Source organism: Bos mutus, chromosome 4 (genome assembly GCF_027580195.1).
Source record: "Bos mutus isolate GX-2022 chromosome 4, NWIPB_WYAK_1.1, whole genome shotgun sequence".
Classification (NCBI taxonomy): domain Eukaryota; kingdom Metazoa; phylum Chordata; class Mammalia; order Artiodactyla; family Bovidae; genus Bos; species Bos mutus.
This window is the reverse complement of record NC_091620.1, coordinates 93,957,075-93,981,680: the sequence shown is the minus strand read 5'-3', so window position 1 is coordinate 93,981,680 and position 24,606 is coordinate 93,957,075. Positions and strand designations below refer to the sequence as shown.

The 24,606-nt window shown below is 37.9% G+C and overlaps 1 protein-coding gene across 3 annotated transcripts in view; it reads right to left on the bottom strand.

Moving 5' to 3' along the window:
• CRPPA (CDP-L-ribitol pyrophosphorylase A) overlaps nucleotides 1–24,606 on the bottom strand; it is a 468,932-nt gene that overhangs the window by 84,241 nt on the left and 360,085 nt on the right. For all 3 annotated transcript variants that reach the window (XM_070369767.1, XM_070369766.1, XM_070369769.1), the window contains one exon: nucleotides 2,220–7,586. In XM_070369767.1, the coding sequence (XP_070225868.1) occupies nucleotides 7,482–7,586 (105 nt within the window). In that variant the 3' untranslated portion in view covers nucleotides 2,220–7,481. The remainder of the gene's footprint in view (nucleotides 1–2,219; nucleotides 7,587–24,606) is intronic.

Sequence of the window (24,606 nt, the reverse complement as noted above, 5' to 3'; positions counted from 1 at the left end):
GATGCTTTCGAATTGTAGTGCTGGAGGACTCTTGAGAGTCCCTTGGGCAGTAAAGACATCAAACCAGACAATTATAAAGAAAATCAACCCTGAATATTCATTGGAAGGACTGATGCTGAAGCTGAAGCTCAATACTTTGGCTACCTGATGTGAAGAGCCAACTCATTGGAAAAGATCCTGAAGCTGGGAAAGATTAACGGCAGGAGGAGAAGGAGACGACAGAGGGTGAGATAGTTGAATGGCATCATCGACTCAATGGACATGAGTTTGAGCAAACTCCAGGAGATATGAAAGACAGGGAAACCTGCTGTGCTGCAGTCCATGGGGTTGCAAAGAGTTGGACATAACTTAATGACTGAACAACAACAACATTTCATTTACCTAATCAGTATTTAGTGAGCAAGATAAACTGATCAATGTATTTCATCGACTGCAAAATTCAGATTTTAACTCCACATGCTAAAAAAAAGAAGTTCAGATTATTTATCCATTCACCAAATAATGTCAAACACATATTTGGGACATGGGACAGTCTCATGACAAGAGAAGACTTCCTACTTTCTTCTGCCTAGATGTTCTCTAGACCTTCCTTTCTCTTGCAAAGATGATGAATGGATTTCAACTTCTCTTTTTAGGTCTTGTTGAGGCACAAATATCTGCAATGCAACTCTAGTTCATCAAGGCAATATTTCCTTCTACTTTTCTATGTTACACTTTTGTTATCCAGGTACGTTTGATCATTCAATGCCTGAGGAAATCCCATAACTTCAGAGCTCAAAGACTGCCATCTCTGTGACTGATAAAATTTTTATGTGTGTATCAGTCTTTGGCTTCCCTGGTGGCTCAGTGATAAAGAATCCACCTGCCAATGCAGGAGATGTGGGTTTGATCCCTAGGTCAGGAAGATCTCCTGGAGAAGGAAATGGCAACCCACTCCCATATTCTTGCTTAGGAAATCCCATGGACAGAGGAGTTTAGTGGACTATAGTTCAAGGGGTCGCAAAGAGCCAGACACAACTGAGCAACTGAACAACGACAACAAATCACTCTTTGTAGGTTTACTGGCACATACAAACCCAAGGATGTTCTAAAATATTGTCTGTGTGGAGTGGCAATGGCCAAAGGAAACAGAGAGTACAGCAACACTCAAAGGTTTTCCTTCTCATATATATACACACACAGACATACACACACTGTTGTGGACGTTATTTTGTTCTTTTTATGAGTGACTGAGCGACTAACACTAATTTACTTAATAAGAATCTGCATGCATTGGAGAAGGAAATGGCAACCCACTCCAGTATTCTTGCCTGGAGAATCCCAGGGATGGTGGGCTGCTGTCTATAGGGTCGCACAGAGTCAGACACGACTGAAGCGACTTAGCAGCAGCAGCAGCAGCATGTAGCACAGGGAACTCTACTCAATATGCTGTAATAAACTATATGAGAAAAGAATCAAAAAAATAAGAGAGTGGATATTTGTATATGTGAAACTGATTCGCTTTGCCGAACAGTAGAAACTAACACAACATTGTAAATCAACTATACTACAATAAAAATGTTTTTAAAATATGCCTTTCCATGGGAAAAATAGTGTGTTTTATAATACTATATAGAATCATGCTTAGGAATAACAGCTCCAAAGTTAGATAGTCAAATCTGAATCTCAATTCTTGCACCTGTGCTTGAGTGACTCTGTTACTTAAAGTTATTAAAAACGTACGCATACCTCGGTTTCTTCATCTTTTAAATGGAGATTGGTATGCTACTGAGGACGTGAAGTTATTATAAAGAAAAAGTTATGCACATGAAAAAGTACTAAAAACAGTTTCTGGAACACGGTAATTCACTCAACAAATGTTAGCTATTTCTATAATCAGTATCATTTTAGACCCAAGAAAGTTTAACTTCTTCGGAAAACTTTTCTATAATATTCAGGTCTACTTTTCTCCTTCAGTAACAACTAATATGGAAGGAGGCATCCAGAGAAACTTCTAAGACTTTGGGATCATCGCCCTAACCAACAGGTCTCCTTATAAACTATTTCCTTTAGCAAAATGTGTGTCTCCAGATAGATTTTAGACTTTTGAGATTAAAGGTACCACACACTACTACAGATTCCCTTTCCTTGCTTACCAACTGGTGCTCAATGAAAAGATTCAAAACTCAGTAGTAGCAAAACAAGAAGAAAAAAAGCCCATAGATGTTTATTGAGTTCACCTGTCTGCTGGAGGCCCTGCCAATCAGCCGGGCTTTTTCATCCATTTGATGACTAGCTGGAGGTCAGGTGATCAGGCTGTTTTCTTTTGGAGGCAGCAGGCCAGGCTGAGCATGTGCATCTCACGGTGGGGTCAGAAGTGGGAAAAAGCAAGCAGCAATATGCAAGGTCTCTAAGGTCTTGTCTCAGCAGTGCCCTGCCACTTCTGAGTTGCTCTGTTGGCCAAAGAAGGTTTTGTGATGAATTCCAAGGTCAAGAAGTAGACATAAATTCCTCCTGTGGAAGCTAAGTGGAAGGAAAGAGTATTTCTAAACAGCAATTCAACCCACCACACCCATGCAGACATCATTAAGAGGACACAATATTTTTCCACTGTGCCCAATTACAGCTTTTATATCCTTAGCTGCCAAAGTAATTGCTGGGAAACCTGCTAATTAGAAGGGAAAGAAGAAAAAAAGCTAATTAAGACTTCTGGTTTTGTAAATTTTTAATATACTTTACAGAATATAGCTGAATCTCAAATTCGACTTGTATGCAATGTAAAACATCATACTGTTACAGTTTGAGAATACTGTATTTATTCAGTTGAGGCTGAGTCAGTTTGAAAAACAAATACATATACGCTAATTATCAAACTGTCATTAGATTTAAACATAGCAATAATTTAGTTATCAATTACCTCTATTTTGTTTTGTAAAGAGAACATTTAAAATATTTAATAGTAATTTCCTACTTTTCACTTTAAAAGATATATACGCTTTCATAATTGTGAAACTAAAAATACATGAGAATATATATAAATGTTACAGTGCCAAACACCACCTATACAGCCACTTCTAGCCCACTTATTTGAAACTATATTAATAAATACTAAAACAATATGTACTTATCATTTATTCTGCTTATTTTTAATTAAACTTTTAAAATAATTTCAAATCTTTATCTTAAATGGCTTTCTTAACCTTTTGCTAAAATACTATAATTTATGTTTCTTTGATATAATTAGTTTCAACATTAAAAAGAAGTAAAATTTACATATTTAAGAAATGTAATATTGCAAATTGACTTTTATAAAAGAAATACTGCACACACATATATAAAGTAAAATTTGATAGTTATAATTACAGATGACCCTTGAAGATGCAGGGGTTAGGGGCACTGACCTCCCCAGTAGTTGAAAATCTGTGTATAATTTATAGTCGGCCCTTTGCATCCATGGTTCCTTCCAATCTGAACATTCAACCACTGTGTAGTACTGCAGTAGATACTACTGAAAAAACTCACATATAAGTGGTCCAATGCAATTCAAACTTGTGCTGTGCAAGGGTCAACTGTTCAATATAGAGCCTTTTCATGGCAAGCCAATGCAAAATGCTTAAAGTGGCCACAGTAAGAATGGCTTTGGGTAGAATAGGGATCTGACTTTTATCTGTAGATGAGTATTTACAACAAGTCATCTCTCACACTAAGCACTTTCTTGAAAACAAACTACCTACCTCTTAACAATGAAGGTCAATCAAACCACTGATCACACTGTGTTAACTTCCTAAAAAGGCTAACTTTAAATGGCATGTAATTAAGTAGCATACATTTAAAAAGAAAACCATCTTTCCACAAATTTTTGCAAGTAGAAAGCAATTTCAGCAATCCTCAGGCATACTTTACCATTATTTTTAAAGGCACTTTGGAAAATAATGTGAAAATGGACAGTTTTCATGAATGTATGTTTCCAGAAATGAAGATGAAAATAAACCTGTAAAGTTGCCTCTGGATCTCTTAACAAACACAGCTGATTTACCTTTCTCTCTTGGGGAATATTTCTCTTTGTTCCCTTTATCCTTAGCTATGATTTCTGTATGTTGAAAAGCCAAAAGCCTCAGGACTTTCCTGTGCTCACTGGATGGACAAGTCCCTTTGCATCCATTCCTCCAATACTCACCCAGAGCCTCTGGTTCATGTCCCACAGCCTCGCTGCTGGATGTCCGTTGCCTGCAATCATTGCTATATAGGAAATAAGCTTAAAACTCATTCTTAGTACCCAAGTTTAAGCCCTGTTTTTTGCTACTAAGCAGACACATGTCTTTGGAGAAGTCAGTGAAGATCTCTGAGCCTCAGTTTTCAGTAAAGGATGTGAGGAGATTTCTTTAAATTATTTTCAATGCTGTGAATCAGTTTTCAAATTATAAAGAAAAAAAGTAAATGCCATAATGATGATGGGGATTTCAGACCCAACTTAATATTTTATCTAAATCTCACACCACTAAATGTTTACAACTGCCTAGGGTAACGGCATACGGTTCCCAGGTAAACAAATGGTCGTCTGGTATAACGTTATACCAGAGAAGAATTCACCTTGGAACAAACAGTACGTCTTTCAACTGAACAGTCCATCGTTCCATTGAAATCTAAGGTAACACAGCCAGCACTCAATAGATACACTGATATTGTTTGTGCCAGAGAAATGCCCAGTTTCCCACCATGTACCTAAAGACATGAATCTTTTCTTTAAAAATCTTGATAATTTTTCCCCTTTTGCCTTTATGAGCACTTTCAAATTCTTAAAACACTCACTTGAAGACATCAACAGGAATATCTATGACCTTTTACAATGCAGCCAACCCACCCTAACAAAGAGAGTTCTAACCAATATCCACACAATGCCCATATATTTTTATCCTCAAGATTTTTAATTAAATGATTTATTTATATTTCTTAACATCCCAAGAGACGGAGAGAGAGAAAATGGTGAGCCCAGGAATTTAGATTCAAGCCTACATTCATTCAAACCAACACAGTTCACCTAGGAGAATGCATTGCAACAATTATTTCATGTCTTTTATATTCTACTATTATTTAAATATAAAATATAAACTCTACAACTACTAAGGATACTTGGGAAATAAAGGGAAAATTACTCAACATGTTAAGAAGAGACTGCACAAGGCAGATAATTCACAGACTATCTGTAACTGAAAAAATTTTATGCAACTTTCACAGTTCCCACATGGCAGGTTAAGCTCTGGCATAACCCTAGTATGTTTCTATAAAGTATATATATAGAACAAAAAGCATCTCTAATGACTGAATTCACACAATTATAAAATATAAGGCAAAGGGAAAATCATCAGCATCTAAGATGTATATACCAGCGGGAATTTGAAGGAGTAAGAACTTAAAAAGGTAGCAGTTATTAAAATTATTTGATGTACAATCAACTAGCCTTTGAGTGGATCACAATAAACTGTGAAAAATTCTGAAAGAAATGGGAATACCAAACCATCTGATCTGCCTCTTGAGAAACCTACATAAAGGTCAGGAAGCAACAGTTAGAACTGGACATGGAACAACAGACTGATTCCAAAGAGGAAAAGGAGTACATCAGGGCTGTATATTGTCACCCTGCTTATTTAACTTCTCTGCAGAGTACACCATGAGAAACGCTGGGCTGGAAGAAGCACAAGCTGGAATCAAGATTGCCGGGAGAAATATCAATAACCTCAGATATGCAGATGACACCAACCTTATGGCAGAAAGTAAAGAAGAACTAAAGAGCCTCTTGATGAAAGTGAAAGTGGAGAGTGAAAAAGTTGGCTTAAAGCCCAACATTCAGAAAACGAAGATCATGGCTGCTGCTGCTGCTGCTAAGTCGCTTCAGTCGTGTCCGACTCTGTGCGACCCCATAGACGGTGGCCCACCAGGCTCCCCCATCCCTGGGATTCTCCAGGCAAGAACACTGGAGTGGGTTGCCATTTCCTTCTCCAATGCATGAAAGGGAAAAGTGAAAGTGAAGTCACTCAGTTGTGCCCGACTCTTCACGACTCCATGGTCTGCAGCCTACCAAGCTCCTCTGTCCATGGGATTTTCCAGGCAAGAGTACTGGAGTGGGGTGCCATTGCATCCGGTCCCATCACTTCATGGCAAATAGATGGGGAAACAGTGTAAACAGTGTCAGACTTTATTTTTGGGGACTCCAAAATCACTGCAGATGGTGATTGCAGCCATGAAATTCAAAGACGCTTACTCCTTGGAAGGAAAGTTATGACCAACCTAGATAGTATATTGAAAAGCAGAGATACTACTTTGGCAACAAAGGTCCATCTAGTCAAGGCTATGGTTTTTCCAGTGGTCATGTATGCATGTGAGAGTTAGACTGTGAAGAAAGCTGAGCACCGAAGAATTGATGCTTTTGAACTGTGGTGTTGGAGAAGACTCTTGAGAGTCCCTTGAACTGCAAGGAGATCCAACCAGTCCATCCTAAAGGAGATCAGTCCTGGGTGTTCATTGGAAGGCCTGATGTTGAAGCTGAAACTCCAATACTTTGGCCACCTGATGCAGAGAGCTGACTCATTTGAAAAGACCCTGATGCTGGGAAAGATTGAGGGCAGGAGGAGAAGGGGACGACAGTGGATGGTTGGATGGCATCACCGACACAGTGGACATGGGTTTGGGTGGACTCCGGAAGTTGGTGATGGACAGGGAGGCCTTGCGTGCTGCAGTTCATGTGGTCACAAAGAGTCAGACACGACTGAGCGACTGAACTGAACTGAACAACTACCAGTAGTTTATATACTTTCAGAAGACTAACTTGAGATTGACCAGTGTTAATTTCATGACACTTTCCAGTCTTCCTTTAAAGTTATTCACAAAAATCAGAACCCTTTTCAATTAATGTAAGTCAAAACTATATTTCATAAACCGAGGAAAACATACAATTTTAAAACATTAGAAAAGCAGGAGAGTCTATCTCCTTTAGGAATCTAAGGTAATGTGAGGCTATTGGTGAAGATACTCAGATCATAGTTCCCTGCTATCTCTTTTTTGTCAAGGTATGAAAAATCAGAATGCAATTCAAATAACCCACAGAGAAAGGATACTGTTAGAATTAACAATAATCATTAATCTTAATTTTAGTCTCATTATACAGTGATTTGCTAATTAACATAGAGATAATAGTTGACATTTTCTAAACTTTCATTCCTTGGACAATTAGCTGACTACTCATTATTTCTATTTTACCCTTTCATGCCTTTGTGAAAAGATTCTTTATGTGAAGGCCATTATTTTCCACTTGTCTGTTCTTTTCCAATTTAGGGAATTTATATTTGGCACGCATAAAAATGTTTTTAAGTTCACCTAAGCATCATATCCTATGAATTATAAAAGACAACTTCAACATTCTACCATATACAATTTGCAGGGAAGCACAAAAGAAATACTTGGGGGAATGTTTCTAAGAACACAGCAGGTAATTTCCTCCATGTTCTTTATGCTACCAGTAGTTGACCAATGAGTCCAGAATTTCTTTCTTTGATTAAGGCAGAAATAATGGTGGTGCCTTGCCTTAAACTTTCCCGTAGCTTCTGTTCCTCCTGAAAGAAAAGAAAACAATATTTGTTCTAGAAATAACTTTTCTTTTTAAAAGAATATTTTTTAAAGAAACTTCCCCCCAACTTTATAGAGATATAAACCTAAGTATAACATTGTATAAATTTAAGCTATATGATGTGATGATGTGATATACATATATGTATGTGTGTGCATATATATATATAGCAAAATTATTACTCAAGAAAAGTTTGTTATCACATCACCTCATATAGTTAACAACTTTTTGGAAGGTGGTTAATAACATTTATGGGCTTTCCAGGTGGCTCAGTGGTAAAAAAATTCATCTGCTAGTACAGGAGACATGGGTTCCATCTGTATGTAGGTCAGGAAGATACCCTGGAGTAGGGAATGGCAACCCACTCCAGTATTCTTGTCTGGAAAATCATATGGACAGAGGAGCCTGGTGGGCTACAGTCCATGGGGTAGCAAAAAGTTGGACACAACTGAGGAACTGAGCATACACACATAAACATTTAAAGATCTACTCTCTCAGCAACCTTGAAGTATACAATATAGTACTGTTAACTTTTCAGCCACTAGGCTGTCCGTTAAATTCTCTGAACTTACTCATCTCCTAACTGGAAGTTTGTATCTTCGGACTAACATCTCCCCCATTTCCTCCACTTCTCAGCCCCTGGCAGCCACCAATCACAGACTCAGCCCCTGGCAACCACCAATCATAGACACAGTTCCTGGCAACCACCAATCATAGACTCAGCCATTGGCAACCACCAATCACAGACTTCAGTTCAGTTCAGTTGCTCAGTCGTGTCCAACTCTGCGACCCCATGAATTGCAGCACGCCAGGCCTCCCTGTCCATCCCAACTCCCGGAGCTCACTCACACTCATGTCCATCGAGTTGGTGATGCCATCCAGCCATCTCATCCTCTGTTGTCCCCTTCTCCTCCTGCCCCCAATCCCTCCCAGCATCAGGGTCTTTTCCAATGAGTCAACTCTTCGCATGAGGTGGCCAAAGTACTGGAGTTTCAGCTTTAGCATCATTCCTTCCAAAGAAATCCCAGGACTGATCTCCTGCAGAATGGACTGGTTGGATCTCCTTGCAGTCCAAGGGACTCTCAAGAGTCTTCTCCAACACCACAGTTCAAAAGCATCAATTCTTCGGCGCTCAGCTTTCTTCACAGTTCAACTCTCACATCCATACATGACCACAGGAAAAACCATACCCTTGACTAGACGGACCTTTGTTGGCACAGTAATGTCTCTGCTTTTGAATATGCTATCTAGGTTGGTCATAACTTTTCTTCCAAGGAGTAAGCGTCTTTTAATTTCATGGCTGCAGTCACCATCTGCAGTGATTTTGGAGCCCAGAAAAATAAAGTCTGGCACTGTTTCCACTGTTTCCCCATCTATTTGCCATGAAGTGATGGGACCAGATGCCATGATTTTCGTTTTCTGAATGTTGAGCTTTAGGCCAACTTTTTCAGTCTCCACTTTCACTTTCATCAAGAGGCTTTTTAGTTCCTCTTCACTTTCTGCCATAAGGGTGGTATCATCTGCGTATCTGAGGTTATTGATATTTCTCCCAGCAATCTTGATTCCAGCTTGTGCTTCTTCCAGCCTAGCGTTTCTCATGATGTACTCTGCATATAAGTTAAATAAGCAGGGTGACAATATACAGCCTTGACGTACTCCTTTTCCTCTTTGGAACCAGTCTGTTGTTCCATGTCCAGTTCTAACAGTTGCTTCCTGACCTGCATATAGGTTTCTCAAGAGGCAGGTCAGGTGGTCTGGTAGTCCCCATCTCTTTCAGAATTTTCCAATTTATTGTGATCCACACAGTCAAACGCTTTGACATAGTCAATAAAGCAGAAATAGATGTCTTTCTGGAACTCTCTGGCTTTTTTGATGATCCAGCAGATGTTGGCAATTTGATTTTTGGTTCCTCTGCCTTTTCTAAAACCAGCTTGAACATCTGGAAGTTCACGGTTCATGTATTGCTGAAGCCTGGCTTGGAGAATTTTGAGCATTACTTTACTAGCGTGTGAGATGAGTGCAATTGTGCAGTAGATTGAGCATTCTTTGGCATTGCCTTTCTTTGGGATTGGAATGAAAACTGACCTTTTCCAGTCCTGTGGCCACTGTTGAGTTTTCCAAACTTGCTGGCATATTGAGTGCAGCACGTTCACAGCATCATCTTTCAGGATTTGAAATAGCTCAACTGGAATGCCATCACCTCCACTAGCTTTGTTCGTAGTGATGCTTCCTAAGGCCCACTTGACTTCACATTCCAGGATGTCTGGCTCTAGGTGAGTGATCACACCATTGTGATTATCTTGGTCTTGAAGATCTTTTTTGTACAGTTCTTCTGTGTATTCCTGCCACCTCTTCTTAATATCTTCTTCTTCTGTTAGGTCCATACCATTTCTGTCCTTTATCGAGCCCACCTTTGCATGAAATGTTCCCTTGCTATCTCTAATTTTCTTGAAGAGATCTCTAGTCTTTCCCGTTCTGTTGTTTTCCTCTATTTCTTTGCATTGATTGCTAAGGAAGGCTTTCTTATCTCTTCTTGCTATTCTTTGGAACTCTGCATTCAGATGCTTATATCTTTCCTTTTCTCCTTTGCTTTTTGCTTCTCTTCTTTTCACAGATATTTGTAAGCCCTCCCCAGACAGCCATTTTGCTTTTTTGCATTTCTTTTCCATGGGGATGGTCTTGATCCCTGTCTCCTGTACAATGCCCCTGGCAACCACCAATCACAGACTCAGCCCCTGGCAACCACCCATCATAGACTCAGCCCCTGGCAACCACCAATAACAGACTCAGCCCCTGAGTGAAGTCGCTCAGTCATGTCTGACTTTTTACCACCCCATGGACCATAGCCTACCAGGCTTCTCCATCTATGGGATTTTCCAGGCAGGAATACTGGAGTGGGTTGCCATTCCCTTCTCCAGGAGATCTTCCCAACCCAGGGATTGAACCCAGGTCTCCCACATTGTAGGCAGATGCTTTACCGTATGAGCCACCAGGAAAGTCAGTTACACTAAGCTATGTCTATATTAGATAGGTCAACAAACAAACATTAATATCAGGTATTTACTGGTTTATAAAAAACAGTTGGAATAAATAAAAATTTTAAACTCACTTTTCCCCATTTTTCCTCAATCTCAGGAGTTAGAGATGGTCTAGATAAGTGCTCCTGAGAGCCCTGGTCTCAAGGCACAGGGAAAGAAAACCAAGTTCTAACAAAATGGCAGCAGGTTTAAACCAAATGGTGGCCAGACAAAGCAAAATGGCCATCAAAAATCACAACACAGAACACAGAGATGAAACACACATACAGACTTGGCAGTCTTCATCAGACACTCTCTTAAATATAAGAATACAGTCTTTCAGAAAATCTCCTATAGAGACAGAACTTCAGATTCAAGTACTAACAGAGTAAATGAAAATATCTCAGGTCTTCAAACATTTCAAAGAGAGGAAAGGAAGCCAGCCTGAAAGGAGGAGGAGGAGGAGGGGTGAGAGGGGGGCAAAAGGGGTGGCCTTACAGACATCTCCTGCCACCTGCAGATACCCAGGCATTATGGGACTTTACCCTGGGCCTCTAGAGAAGGGAGGACTAGAACTTGGCCCTACCAGAAACCAGACCAGAACTCAGTCGCTGGCAACCTCCAATCATAGACGCTCTGTTAGTATGAGTTTATGGAGTCACTCTGCACTGGCTTGCTGTTCTTTGGGCTCAGCATTGCTAGAAATCAGACTGCAGCCACTGGCAGGGACTTGGTGCCCCAGATAAAGGAGAAATGCTTTTATAAGCACTTTTGTTCTAGAAAAAATATATGCTGAAAGTACCAAGAAAAGCACTGACACAATTTCAAATGCTAATACTATGAAACAAAAGGTTATTTTCCCTGAATCCAATATCTGACCAACTTTGGTTTGGCTTTTTACTGAAGTGTGAGCATCTCTCTGATGATGCAATTCTTTTTTTTTTTTTTTTAGTGTTCTTCAACAACAGACTGTTATAAACTGTGAGAATTGGTGTGGAGGGGGGAAAAATCTTCTTGTTTTTTGAGTAAATTATCAGGCAGATTTGTGAAATGAATTACCTCACAAGTTGCTAAAATGTGGGTTTTGCCTTTGAAATCATATTCTTCCTTAGAAATTCATATTCTATGAAATTCTGTTTTGTTTTTTTTTAATTATTTAGGCTTCCTGAATGCATGAAGGGATGATAAAATGAAAGAAAAATGAAAGTGGAAACAGAGTTAATACCTTAAGGTCCTCGGGTTATGAATTGAGCTATATCCAACGGAGAGATCTAGTGACCAATTTCCACACTTTGGCATCATCCGTAATGCCTTATCCCAACATTCAATCCATATATTCTACTCAAACTGCCACTGTCAGCATAATACCTTGGGCCCAAAATTACTGAAACAATCTTGTAGTCTCTCTAAAGTCTGTCCTCTTCTATCCTATTTCCTCCATAGCAATGAAAATACTGATTATAAATAATAAAAATCTGATCACATCATAATTCTGCCTAAAATCCTTTGAAGGCTATCTTTTATTTTTTTTTAATTTTATTTAACTTTACAATATTGTATTGGTTTTGCCATATATCAAAATGAATCTGCCACAGGTATACATGTGTTCCCCATCCTGAACCCTCCTCCCTCCTCCCTCCCCATACCATCCCTCTGGGTCATCCCAGTGCACCAGCCCCAAGCATCCAGTATCGTGCATCAAACCTGGACTGGTGACTCGTTTCATATATGATATTATACATATTTCAATGCCATTCTCCCAAATCATCCCACCCTCTCCCTCTCCCACAGAGTCCAAAAGACTATTCTATACATCAGTGTCTTTTTTGCTATCTCATATACAGGGTTATTGTTACCATCTTTCTAAATTCCATATATATGCGTTAGTATACTGTACTGGTGTTTTTCTTTCTGACTTACTTCACTCTGTATAATAGGCTCCAGTTTCATCCACCTCATTAGAACTGATTCAAATGTATTCTTTTTAATGGCTGAGTAATACTCCATTGTGTATATGTACCACAGCTTTCTTATCCATTCATCTGCTGATGGGCATCTAGGTTGCTTCCATGTCCTGGCTATTATAAACAGTGCTGCGATGAACATTGGGGTACATGTGTCTCTTTCCCTTCTGGTTTCCTCAGTGTGTATGCCCAGCAGTGGGATTGTTGGATCATAAGGCAGTTCTATTTCCAGTTTTTTAAGGAATCTCCACACTGTTCTCCATAGTGGCTGTACTAGTTTGCATTCCCACCAACAGTGTAAGAGGGTTCCCTTCTCTCCACACCCTCTCCAGCATTTATTGCTTGTAGACTTTTGGATAGCAGCCATTCTGACTGGCGTGAAATGGTACCTCATATGGTTTTGATGTGCATTTCTCTGATAATGAGTGATGTTGAGCATCTTTTCATGTGTTTGTTAGCCATCTGTATGTCTTCTTTGGAGAAATGTCTATTTAGTTCTTTGGTCCATTTTTTGATTGGGTCATTTATTTTTCTGGTGTTGAGCTGTAGGAGTTGCTTGTATATTTTTGAGATTAGTTTTTTGTTTTTTGCTTCATTTGCTATTATTTTCTCCCATTCTGAAGGCTGTCTTTTCACCTTGCCTATAGTTTCCTTTGTTGTGCAGAAGCTTTTAAGTTTAATTAGGTCCCATTTGTTTATTTTTGCTTTTATTTCCAATATTCTGGGAGGTGGTCATAGAGGATCCTGCTGTGATGTATGTCAGAGAGTGTTTTGCCTATGTTCTCCTCTAGGAGTTTTATAGTTTCTGGTCTTACATTTAGATCTTTAATCCATTTTGAGTTTATTTTTGTGTATGGTGTTAGAAAGTGCTCTAGTTTCATTCTTTTACAAGTGGTTGACCAGTTTTCTCAGCACCACTTGTTAAAGAGATTGTCTTTAATCCATTGTATATTCTTGCCTCCTTTGTCAAAGATAAGGTGTCCATATGTGCGTGGATTTATCTCTGGGCTTTCTATTTTGTTCCATTGATCTATATTTCTATCTTTGTGCCAGTACCACACTGTCTTGATAACTGTGGCTTTGTAATAGAGCCTGAAGTCAGGTAGGTTGATTCCTCCAGTTCCATTCTTCTTTCTCAAGATAGCTTTGGCTATTCGAGGTTTTTTGTATTTCCATACAAATTGTGAAATTATTTGTTCTAGCTCTGTGAAGAATACCGTTGGTAGCTTGATAGGGATTGCATTGAATCTATAAACTGCTTTGGGTAGTATATTCATTTTCACTATATTGATTTTTCCAATCCATGAACATGGTATATTTCTCCATCTATTAGTGTCCTCTTTGAATTCTTTCACCAGTGTTTTATAGTTTTCTATATATAGGTCTTTAGTTTATTTAGGTAGATAGATATATTCCTAAGTATTTTATTCTTTCCATTGCAATGGTGAATGGAATTGTTTCCTTAATTTCTCTTTCTATTTTCTCATTATTAGTGTATAGGAATGCAAGGGATTTCTGTGTGTTGATTTTATATCCTGCAACTTTACTATAATCATTGATTAGTTCTAGTAATTTTCTGGTGGAGTCTTTAGGGTTTTCTAGGTAGAGGATCATGTCATCTGCAAACAGTGAGAGTTTTACTTCTTCTTTTCCAGTTTGGATTCCTTTTATTTCTTTTTCTGCTCTGATTGCTGTGGCCAAAACTTCCAAAACTATGTTGAATAGTAATGGTGAAAGTGGGCACCCTTGTTTTGTTCCTGACTTTAGAGGAAATGCTTTCAATTTTTCACCATTGAGGATAATGTTTGCTGTGGGTTTGTCATATATAGCTTTTATTATGTTGAGGTATGTTCCTTCTATTTCTGCTTTCTGGAGAGTTTTTATCATAAATGGATGTTGAATTTTGTCAAAGGCTTTCTCTGCATCTATTGAGATAATCATATGGCTTTTATTTTTCAATTTGTTAATGTGGTGTATTACATTGATTGATTTGTGGATATTGACAAATCCATGCATCGCTGGGATAAAGCACACTTGGTCATGGTGTATGATCTTTTTAATGTGTTGTTGGATTCTGATTGCTAGAATTTTGTTAAGGATTTTTGCATCTATGTTCATCAGTGATATTGGCCTGTAGTTTTCTTTTTTTGTGGCATCTTTGTCAGGTTTTGGTATTAGGGTGATGGTGGCCTCATAGAATGAGTTTGGAAGTTTACCTTCCTCTGCAATTTTCTGGAAGAGTTTGAGTAGAATAGGTTTTAGCTCTTCTCTAAATTTTTGGTAGAATTCAGCTGTGAAGCCATCTGGACCTGGGCTTTAGTTTGCTGGAAGATTTCTGATTACAGTTTCAATTTTCGTGCTTGTGATGGGTCTGTTAAGATTTTCTATTTCTTCCTGGTTCAGTTTTGGAAAGTTGTACTCTTCTAAGAATTTGTCTATTTCTTCCACGTTGTCCATTTTATTGGCATATAATTGCTGAAAGTAGTCTCTTATGATCCTTTGTATTTCTGTGTTGTCTGTTGTGATCTCTCCATTTTCATTTCTAATTTTATTGGTTTGATTTTTCTGCCTTTGTTTCTTGATGAGTCTGGCTAATGGTTTGTCAATTTTATTTATCCTTTCAAAGAACCAGCTTTTGGCTTTGTTGATTTTTGCTATGGTCTCTTTTGTTTCTTTTGCATTTATTTCTGCCCTAATTTTTAAGATTTATTTCCTTCTACTAACCCTGGGGTTCTTCATTTCTTCCTTTTCTAGTTGCTTTAGTTGTAGAGTTAGGTTATTTATTTGACTTTTTTCTTGTTTCTTGAGGTATGCCTGTATTGCTATGAACTTTCCCCTTAGGACTGCTTTTACCGTGTCCCACAGGTTTTGGGTTGTTGTGTTTTCATTTTCATTCATTTCTATGCAAATTTTGATTTCTTTTTTGATTTCTTCTGTGATTTTTGGTTATTCAGCAGCGTGTTGTTCAGCCTCCATATGTTGGAATTTTTAATAGTTTTTCTCCTGTAATTGAGATCTAATCTTACTGCATTGTGGTCAGAAAAGATGCTTGGAATGATTTCAATTTTTCTGAATTTACCAAGGCTACACTTATAGCCCAGAATGTGATCTATTCTGGAGAAGGTTCCGTGTGCACTTGAGAAAAAGGTGAAATTCATTGTTTTGGGATGAAATGTCCTATAGATATCAGGATCAGTTATAAACCCTTTACCTGGCAGGTCTTTTATCCTTCCAACCCTCTTCTTATCATTCCCTTAAAATCACTCAGTTCTCCAAGCTATGTAGAACGGTTTAAGAATGCCTATACAAGCCATTTTTCAAGCTTTCATCCCTTTGCACTAACTAATCCCTTTGTCAGAAAAGCTGTCCCACTTGCATCCTAGCCTAGCTGACCCAACTAACTCTGAGGTTCAACTCAGGTATCAGTAACTCTTAAAATCTCTTTGACTGCTGTTCTCCAACTCAATTTGAGTGAGGTGAATATTTACTTAATTCTAATAGTCTTTCTAGCTGACCATCTATTCCACCAGATGATCAGTTTCTTTCTTTCACATTTTTAAAAGACTTTTTACTTTGTATTGGGGTATAGCCAATTAACAACGTGATAGTTTCAGGTGAGCAGCAAAAGGACTCAGCCATACATATACATGTATCCATCCCCCCCAAACTCCTCTCCCTTCCAGGCTGCCATATAACAAGATCCGTTTCTTTATGCAAAGAATATTTTATCTTTGAAGATGAAAAATCTAGTTCAATGCCTTACACACTGTAGCACTCCATAAACTAACAAATTCAAAGCACAGGGAGCTCTGACTCTGATGGACATATATTCACCCTTTCCGTTTGATTCATTTATTAACAATAACAAGTATTGGATTACTTTGTTTACTCCTGTTTACATATTTACCCAGAAGTCTGGCAACTGTGCAAACAAGAATGCTATCTTATCGAAGCCTTCCCACTACCACCATGCCTACACTAGCCCAGGCTTAGGTTCCTCATCTTTGATGATGATAGTTAAGAGATTATCTCGGCCCCAGCTACTCTTTTCATCAGTTTCCCTGATTGTGTTCTAAGAGGTGGAGATAGGGAAGAGGCACTGGGGCTGAAGAGTGGCTACTTCACCTCTTGTGAGTGAGTTTTAATGACATTTCAATAATGGATTTCAAATTCTGTATCAGTTTCAAGAATATCAAATCACACTAACAAATCATTTAAAAACCAGATATGTTTGAGCTTAAAATGTGATTCACAGATAGGAGTAGATATCATTCGTGACACACCGTTCATAAATATAGAAATAAGTATTCTAAAACAGAAAAAACTAGAAAACAACTATAGACACATATTTGTCACTCTTAATGATTAATTAGTTACAATGTTGCAGGGTATGATACACATCTATTTCTAAGTCTTATTAAATTGAGATATACAACAGATGATGATAATAAAGATTTTCCATTCAAAAATAAACAGGAAAAGGTGATCTGCATAGTCTCTTTGAAACCAGTTTACCCTTATAATGAAAGCAGCACAGTAACAAAGAAATGAAGGCGGAAAAAAAGTCTGTTTAAGATTCTAGGGCTAGAAAAATCACATTTCTCTATCTTGGAATAAATCTTCCATGCTCATTTTGATTGCTCCATAACTTACATATCTAACTAATAATGAATTTAAGTAAGAATGTTCTTTTAAAGATTTGCAATTGTTTATAGGCATCATTTGCAAAGATTATAATTTAGTGAAAAGAACCTATGGTATTTCACTAAATATTTTTATCCCTCTCTGCCTGACTCAATCATTTCATCTTTGAAAAGCATGGAATTTTAAGAGCTGATTTACACAAGATGGTGAGACAGACACATACTTAGAAAATTCTAGTAGGTACACAGATTAGATATACAAATAATTTATGGATTTCAAACTCATCTCAAAACTCCATTTCTCTATAGAAGTATTGATAACATAAGTAAAAACAATGCAAATAAAACTTTAAAATGCATTTTCTGCTGAAAGTGGATTTGCAAAACAGTATTTTAACCCTTGATGGAGACAAAGATGTGAGGGACATTACAGGTGGACATTTTATTATCATTCATCCATATTTACATATATATATATATATATAGGCATTCATTCCTTTCTGTGTTCCAAATATTACAGGATAAAAAGTTTAAGGTTAAAACTACACAAGCAAGGTCAACATGAACACTGAAAAGTCATGCTGATGATATGTATTCTTGATTTTTTTTTTGAATACTTTTTTGATGTGGACCATTTTTTTAAAGTCTTTATTGAATATTTTACAATATTCCTTCTGTTTTATGTTTTGGATTTTTGGCCACTAGGTATGTGAGATCTTAGCTCCCCAAGCAGGAATCAAACTCATACTCTCGGCATTGGAAGGTGAAGTCTTAACCACTGGACTGCCAGGAAAGTCCCTCTTGATAGACTTTACAGAATCTTTTTGGTAAGGACTAAACCAAGTAAGACATGTAAATCACCGACATCTAACAAATATCCTATTATAACAGCTGCTAGAGATATTTTTATGGAGCCACAACAGCGTAGCTGATATCACCTACTCACTAATTCACCATACACAACCATTAAACCTGAAAAACTCTAGGTAAAAATGTTGTTTACAGATCTAAGACAGTAACCAACACATATTTACCGTCCTTGAAAGCAGAGACCATCGCTAACATTCACCCCAGATGTCTTGTTAAGAGAATTTTTCAAAACTTATGAAGAGGAGAAATAGAGCCCAAGAGAATGACGGTCTCTCTGGATGTTAAAAACAGAGGTTACAATTTAAAATTGCCCAAGTGGCTCCTATTGGGAAAAAAAATCCTTGTTAGGGGAGAGTTGCAAAGAATTTCTAAAATTCTGCTGAAAAGTCCACTTGTTTGACCAGTTCCTACTCAGTGCTTGCATAGGAAGAGACTCCATGGGGATTAAAAGAGAATAATTGCTGGCAAGCTGGAAGGAGGAGCAGAGATTTCAGAAGCTGCTCTGTACTTAGGAGGAGACTAGATGTGATTTAGGCTGGAACACGGAGACCTTGGTGAATATTCATGACCTTCAGCAGAGATATCTGACTGGCCATGCCTACAGCCTAGGAATAAGGACAAAACTGAACAAGAGCTGCCGAACCTCCAGAATAGCAAGTTGATTTCCCAATAATACAAGTTCTTGCCAGAACAAATTTTATTCTTTGTAAGAAGCTAAAATAAGCCAGAACTACTTTTATAATGTATTATAACTAATGTATGATAGGCAGTAAAATATTACTCGACAAGTAAAGAAGTAGAACACAAAGCAGGGAAAAAAAAAAAAGTTCAGTCGCTCAGTCATGTCCAACTCTTTGCGACCCCATGCCCTGCAGCACACCAGGCCTCCCTGTCCATCACCAGCTCCCGGAGTCTACCCAAACCCATGTCCATTGAGTCAGTGATGCCATCCAAACATCTCATTCTCTGTCATCCCCTTCTCCTGCCCTCAATCTTTCCCAGCATCAGGGTCTTTTCAAATGAGTCAGCTCTTCGCATCAGGTGGCCAAAGTATTAGAGCTTCAGCTTCATCATCAGTCCTTCCAGTGAATATTCAGGGCTGATATCCTTTAGGATTGACTGCTTTGATCTCCTTGCTGTCCAAGGGACTCTCAAGAGACTAGACTGTAGGTACTATGGCTATAGCTGGGCATAAGAGAAATGAGGGGATTCAGAGCATGGTAGGATCTCAGAAGGCAGGAATGGTTCCTCAGGGAGACAGAATAAAATGATGAGAGAAAGAGGAGGAAAATACTGCAGAGTTCCAAGATGGATAAGAAATATTTTGCGACAAGAGATAACTGATTCTTAGAGTGGCATATCAGTGTGATAAGCTAGAATTTATATAGGTATTGTAAGGAAAGTGTGCACCCAACAAAAAAGTAAGAAAAAAGTACCCAAATTAATCAACAGTTTATTTACAATGTGTAACTCTTGTTGTTCAGTTGCTAAGTTGTATCTGATGCTGTTGTGACCCCCATGGACTTTTAGCCTGCCAAGCTCCTCTGTCCATGGGATTTCCCAGGCAAGAATGGGTTGCCATTTCCTTCCCCAGGGCATGGATCTTCCTGAACCAGGGACTGAACCCACATTTCCTGCATTGGATGCAGATTCTTTACCACTGACTCACCAGGGAATCTCTATGTGTAACATTAGCAACATTCATTTCTAGGCTTCAGGTTTACCTTGATTTATACTCAGCAGTCAGAGAGAATAAACTGTGAACATGGCACATTAATGTTTATATAACACATAAAAAACAAAAGCATTAATTTTTTTTAATTAAACAAAAAATGGGAAGATATATAAAAAGATATGTTAAAGTCTATGGTATTTTCCAAGTAGCACTAGTGGTGAAGAATCCACCTGCCAATGCAGGAGAGTAAGAGATACAGGCTCCATCCCTGGGTCAGGAAGATCCCCTAGAGGCGGCAATGGTAACCCACTGCAGTATTCTTGCCTGGAGAGTTCCATGGACAGAGGGGTCTGGCAGGCTACAGTCCATAGCGTCGCAACATTTCTGCTTAAATCTAAATTATTGTCATAACAGGAATTACTTGTTTTACTTTATCACTCTATTCACTTAATAACAATGTCACATTTTGGAAAAAATATAATAATTGCAAACACTATCTCATAAAATAAGAATATAACTTCTACCTGGAAAATACAACATTCACTTTTTTTATTGGTTAAAGCTATACTATAAACTAGAAACTGGTCATAAAGTAGCCAGGTTTCTTAAATTACTGGAAGGGAAAATATCAAAATGTAAACAAGAGTTATTCTTGGATGACAGATTTATGGCTATTTTTATTTCATCTTTATATTTTGCATTATTTTCAAAATTTTCAGAATAAACACATTTTATTCTAGTAAGAAAAGAAAGCTTTGTAAAACTTACTTTCAAGACTATTTAAATTCAAGGAACTAAATTTGATTTGTTATATAAAACTGATAATTCATAATATTGTATACATTTTTAGAGAACATTTACCCCCACCAAAATACTCAAAATCTGTACAAAGAAAACATTTTTGTTTGAATATTGCAATTTTCAATAAAAGATCACCAAAAGAATCATAGCAATAATTTACAAAGTTTAGCTTTCTGCTGATTTAGAGGTTAAGAAAGATATAATGGAAGTCAAGCTAAAAGTAACAACAGAAAAATATGTACTTAATTTTATTCAGCAGGTTAGCAATTTCTCATTGACATCTTGAAAGAGTCTCTTACAGCTGGATTTTTTTAAATATCAGGAAAAATATCAAATAAAATATCAACATAAAATTGCTATTTTAAATTTTTTATATCCTCAAACTGAATTATTTAGCATTAGAATTCACCATGGGTTTTAACTAGAAATTTGTCATATTTAACTATTTCCTTATCACTTTGTACCTTCAGGATTAGGATAAAATATGTTATTTTAAAAACAGTTTTATTTTATATTGAAGTATAATTGATTTACAATCCATAATATATATATATTTTTAAAACCTTATACAACTTAATAGAAAAGAAAACAAACAACTCAGTTAAAAAATGGATACAGGCTCCAAACAGACATTTCTCTGAAGAAATAAACTGTGTTTAGATGAAAGATTCATGAAAGTTCTGATTACTTTTATCTTTTAAAAATATAATTCTCAATTTACTCTAGAGTGTCTTTTGAGAAATTTGTATGCAGGTCAGGAAGCAACAGTTAGAACTGGACATGGAACAACAGACTGGTTCCAAATAGGAAAAGGAGTACGTCAAGGCTGTATATTGTCATCCTGCTTATTTAACTTATATGCAGAGTACATCATGAGAAATGCCGGGCTGGAAGAAGCACAAGCTGGAATCAAGACTGCTGGGAGAAATATCAATAACCTCAGATACGCAGGTGACACCACTCTTATGGCAGAAAGGGAAGAGGAACTAAAAAGCCTCTTGATGAAGGTGAAAGAGGAGAGTGAAAAGTTGGCTTAAAACTCAACATTCAGAAAATGAAGATCATGGCATCTGGTCCCATCACTTCATGAGATGGGGAAACAGTGGAAACAGTGTCAGACTTTATTTTTCTGGGCTCCAAAATCACTGCAGATGGTGACTGCAGCCATGAAATTAAAAGACGCTTACTCCTTGGAAGAAAAGTTATGACCAACCTAGATAGCATATGGAAAAGCAGAGATATTACTTTGCCAACAAAGGTCCGTCCAGTCAAGGCTATGGTTTTTCCAGTGGTCATGTATGGATGTGAGAGTTGGACTGTGAAAAAAACTGAGCACCAAAGAATTGATGCTTTTGAACTGTGGTGTTGGAGAAGACTCTGGAGAATCCCTTGGACTGCAAGAAGATCCAACCAGTGCATTCTGAAGATCAGCCCTGGGATTTCTTTGGAAGGAATGATGCTAAAGCTGAAACTCCAGTACTTTAGCCACCTCATGCAAAGAGTTGACTCATTGGAAAAGACTCTGATGCTGGGAGGGATTGGGGGCAGGAGGAGAAGGGGATGACAGAGGATGAGATGGCTGGATGGCATCACTGACTCGATGGACATGAGTGTGAGTGAGCTCCGGGAGTTGGTGATGGACAGGGAGGCCTGGCGTGCTGCGATTCATAGGGTCACAAAGAGTCCAACACGACTGAGCCACTGGACTGAACTGAACTGAACTGAATTAAGTCTTATCAGTACAACCCTGTACTTGGAGGGTTTTTTTGTACTTACTGTATCTTTTTTTTTCTCTTTTTGGTTGATGGATAGGTTTCCTTCCCGTGATTATATCTCTTATTTTCAGTAGTGTAAAAACTTTTTCAATGCAAAAATTCTCATGGGGCTCTTTTTTTGGTTGCAACTCAGAGTTTTATTTGGTAAACAAAGGATAGTACACCCCCCAGGCATGAGAGCAGGCCAACCCTGAAGAAGAGGCCTATATCTTCTGCCCACTTTTTAATTACAGTTTTATATTGATTTCTATGAACTGTTTACATATTTTAGATATTAATCCCTTATTGGTTATGCTATTTGCATATATTTTCTCCCATTTAGTAGGTTGTCTTTTTGTTTTGTCAAAAGGTTTCCTTAATCTGCAAAATCTTTTAGGTTAAATTAGGCCCCATTTGTTTTTGTTTTTTTTAATTTTTTAAAATTAATTTATTTATTTTAATTGGAGTCTAATTACTTTACAATATTGTAGTGGTTTCTGCCATACATTGACAAGAATCATCCATGGGTGTACATGTGTCCCCCATCCTGAACCCCCTCCCACCTCCCTCGCCATCCCATCCCTCAGGGTTGTCCCAGTGCACGAGCTTTGAGTGCCCTGTTTCATGCACTGAACTCGGACTGGGGATCTATTTCACATATGGTAATATACATGTTTCAATGCTATTCTCTCAAAACATCCCACCCTCACCTTCTCCTACAGAGTCCAAAAGCATGTTGTTTATATCTGTGTCTCTTTTGCTGTCTTGCATATACGGTCATCGTTACCATCTTTCTAAATTCCATATATATGTGTTAATATACTGTTTTGGTGTTTTTCTTTCTGACTTACTTCACCATGTATAATAGGCCCCAGTTTCATCCACCTCATTAGAACTGATTCAAATGCATTCTTTTTAATAGCTGAGTAATATTCCATTGTGTAAATGTACCACATCTTTCTTATCCATTCGTCTGCCGATGGACGTCTAGGTTGCTTCCACGTGCTAGTTATTGTAAACAGTGCTGCAATGAACATTGGGGTACATGTGTCTCTCATGCGACTTTGAAGCCTTTGGCAAGGTCTTTGAAAATCAAGAGGAAGAGGATTTCTTTATTGCCACAGAAGACTGGGGATGAAGGGGGTACCTCATCATTCACAGCAGCTTTTCTTTTCCCCTGCTCCAAGACCTGGGTTCTATCTCTGGGTTGTGAAGATCCCCTCGAGGAGGGCATGGCAACCCATTCCAGAATTCTTGCCTGGAGAATCTCATGGACAGAGGAGCCTGGTGGGCTACAGTCCATAGGGTCGCAAAGAGTCAGACATGACTGAGTGACTAAGCACAGCACAGTATCACCATCCCCTTCACAATTTAGATAGGCATAGTCTGCCACTCCAGAAGCAAGTGATGAAGAAGTAACACATTGCAAGTGTACAAGTGGTCGATTTTCTGTAATGCCATATCCTCTGTAATGCCATATCCTTACTGATCAACTATCTCTTTCAGTTTTCTCAAAGGACAATTTTCGGCAAAACTATACCCAGTGTGAAAAGTGAAAGTGTCAGTGGCTCAGTCATGTCTGACTCTTTGCAACCCCAGGACTATAGCCTACCAGTCTCCTCTGTCTGGAATTCTCCAGGCAAGAATACTGGAGTGGGTAGTCATTCTCTTCTCCAGAGGATCTTCCCGACCCAGAGATCGAACCCAGGTCTCCTGCATTGCAGGCAGATTCTTTATTATTTGAGACAATAGGGAAGCCATACCCAGCGTGGCTAAACTTAAAGTACTTTTTTAAAAGGCATATTTCTAAATATTAAACCCTATTACGCTATCACACAATCAGTACTTGAATAAAGAGATATAAACAAATTTATGGTATGCTGTTAGAATCAAATTTATAGTACTTTTGTAGGATATTGTCTCAAAGAATGGCAGGAAAAGCTATGACATCACTGTTCTCCAAATCTTTATAGACAAATTAAAAGAAATCTTTTAGATATTTTCATCTTCCATGAATATCATTCCTAAAGAACACAATGTACCTTGTTAAAAGAAAATTTATAATTTAAAAAATATATATATAAATATAGGCTTTAAATTTCTCAAGATATTATCCTTAAGGAAGGGTAAACATTACATTTTCTCAGCAAATTTCATACCAAAAGCCTAATTCAATTTCCATGAATGACAAAACTGTCCTGAAATTCAAGTGGCTTATATTTTGATATTAATATCTTTCTGCCATCCACCCTTGTTTTGGTGAACTCATGTAAAAATTATCT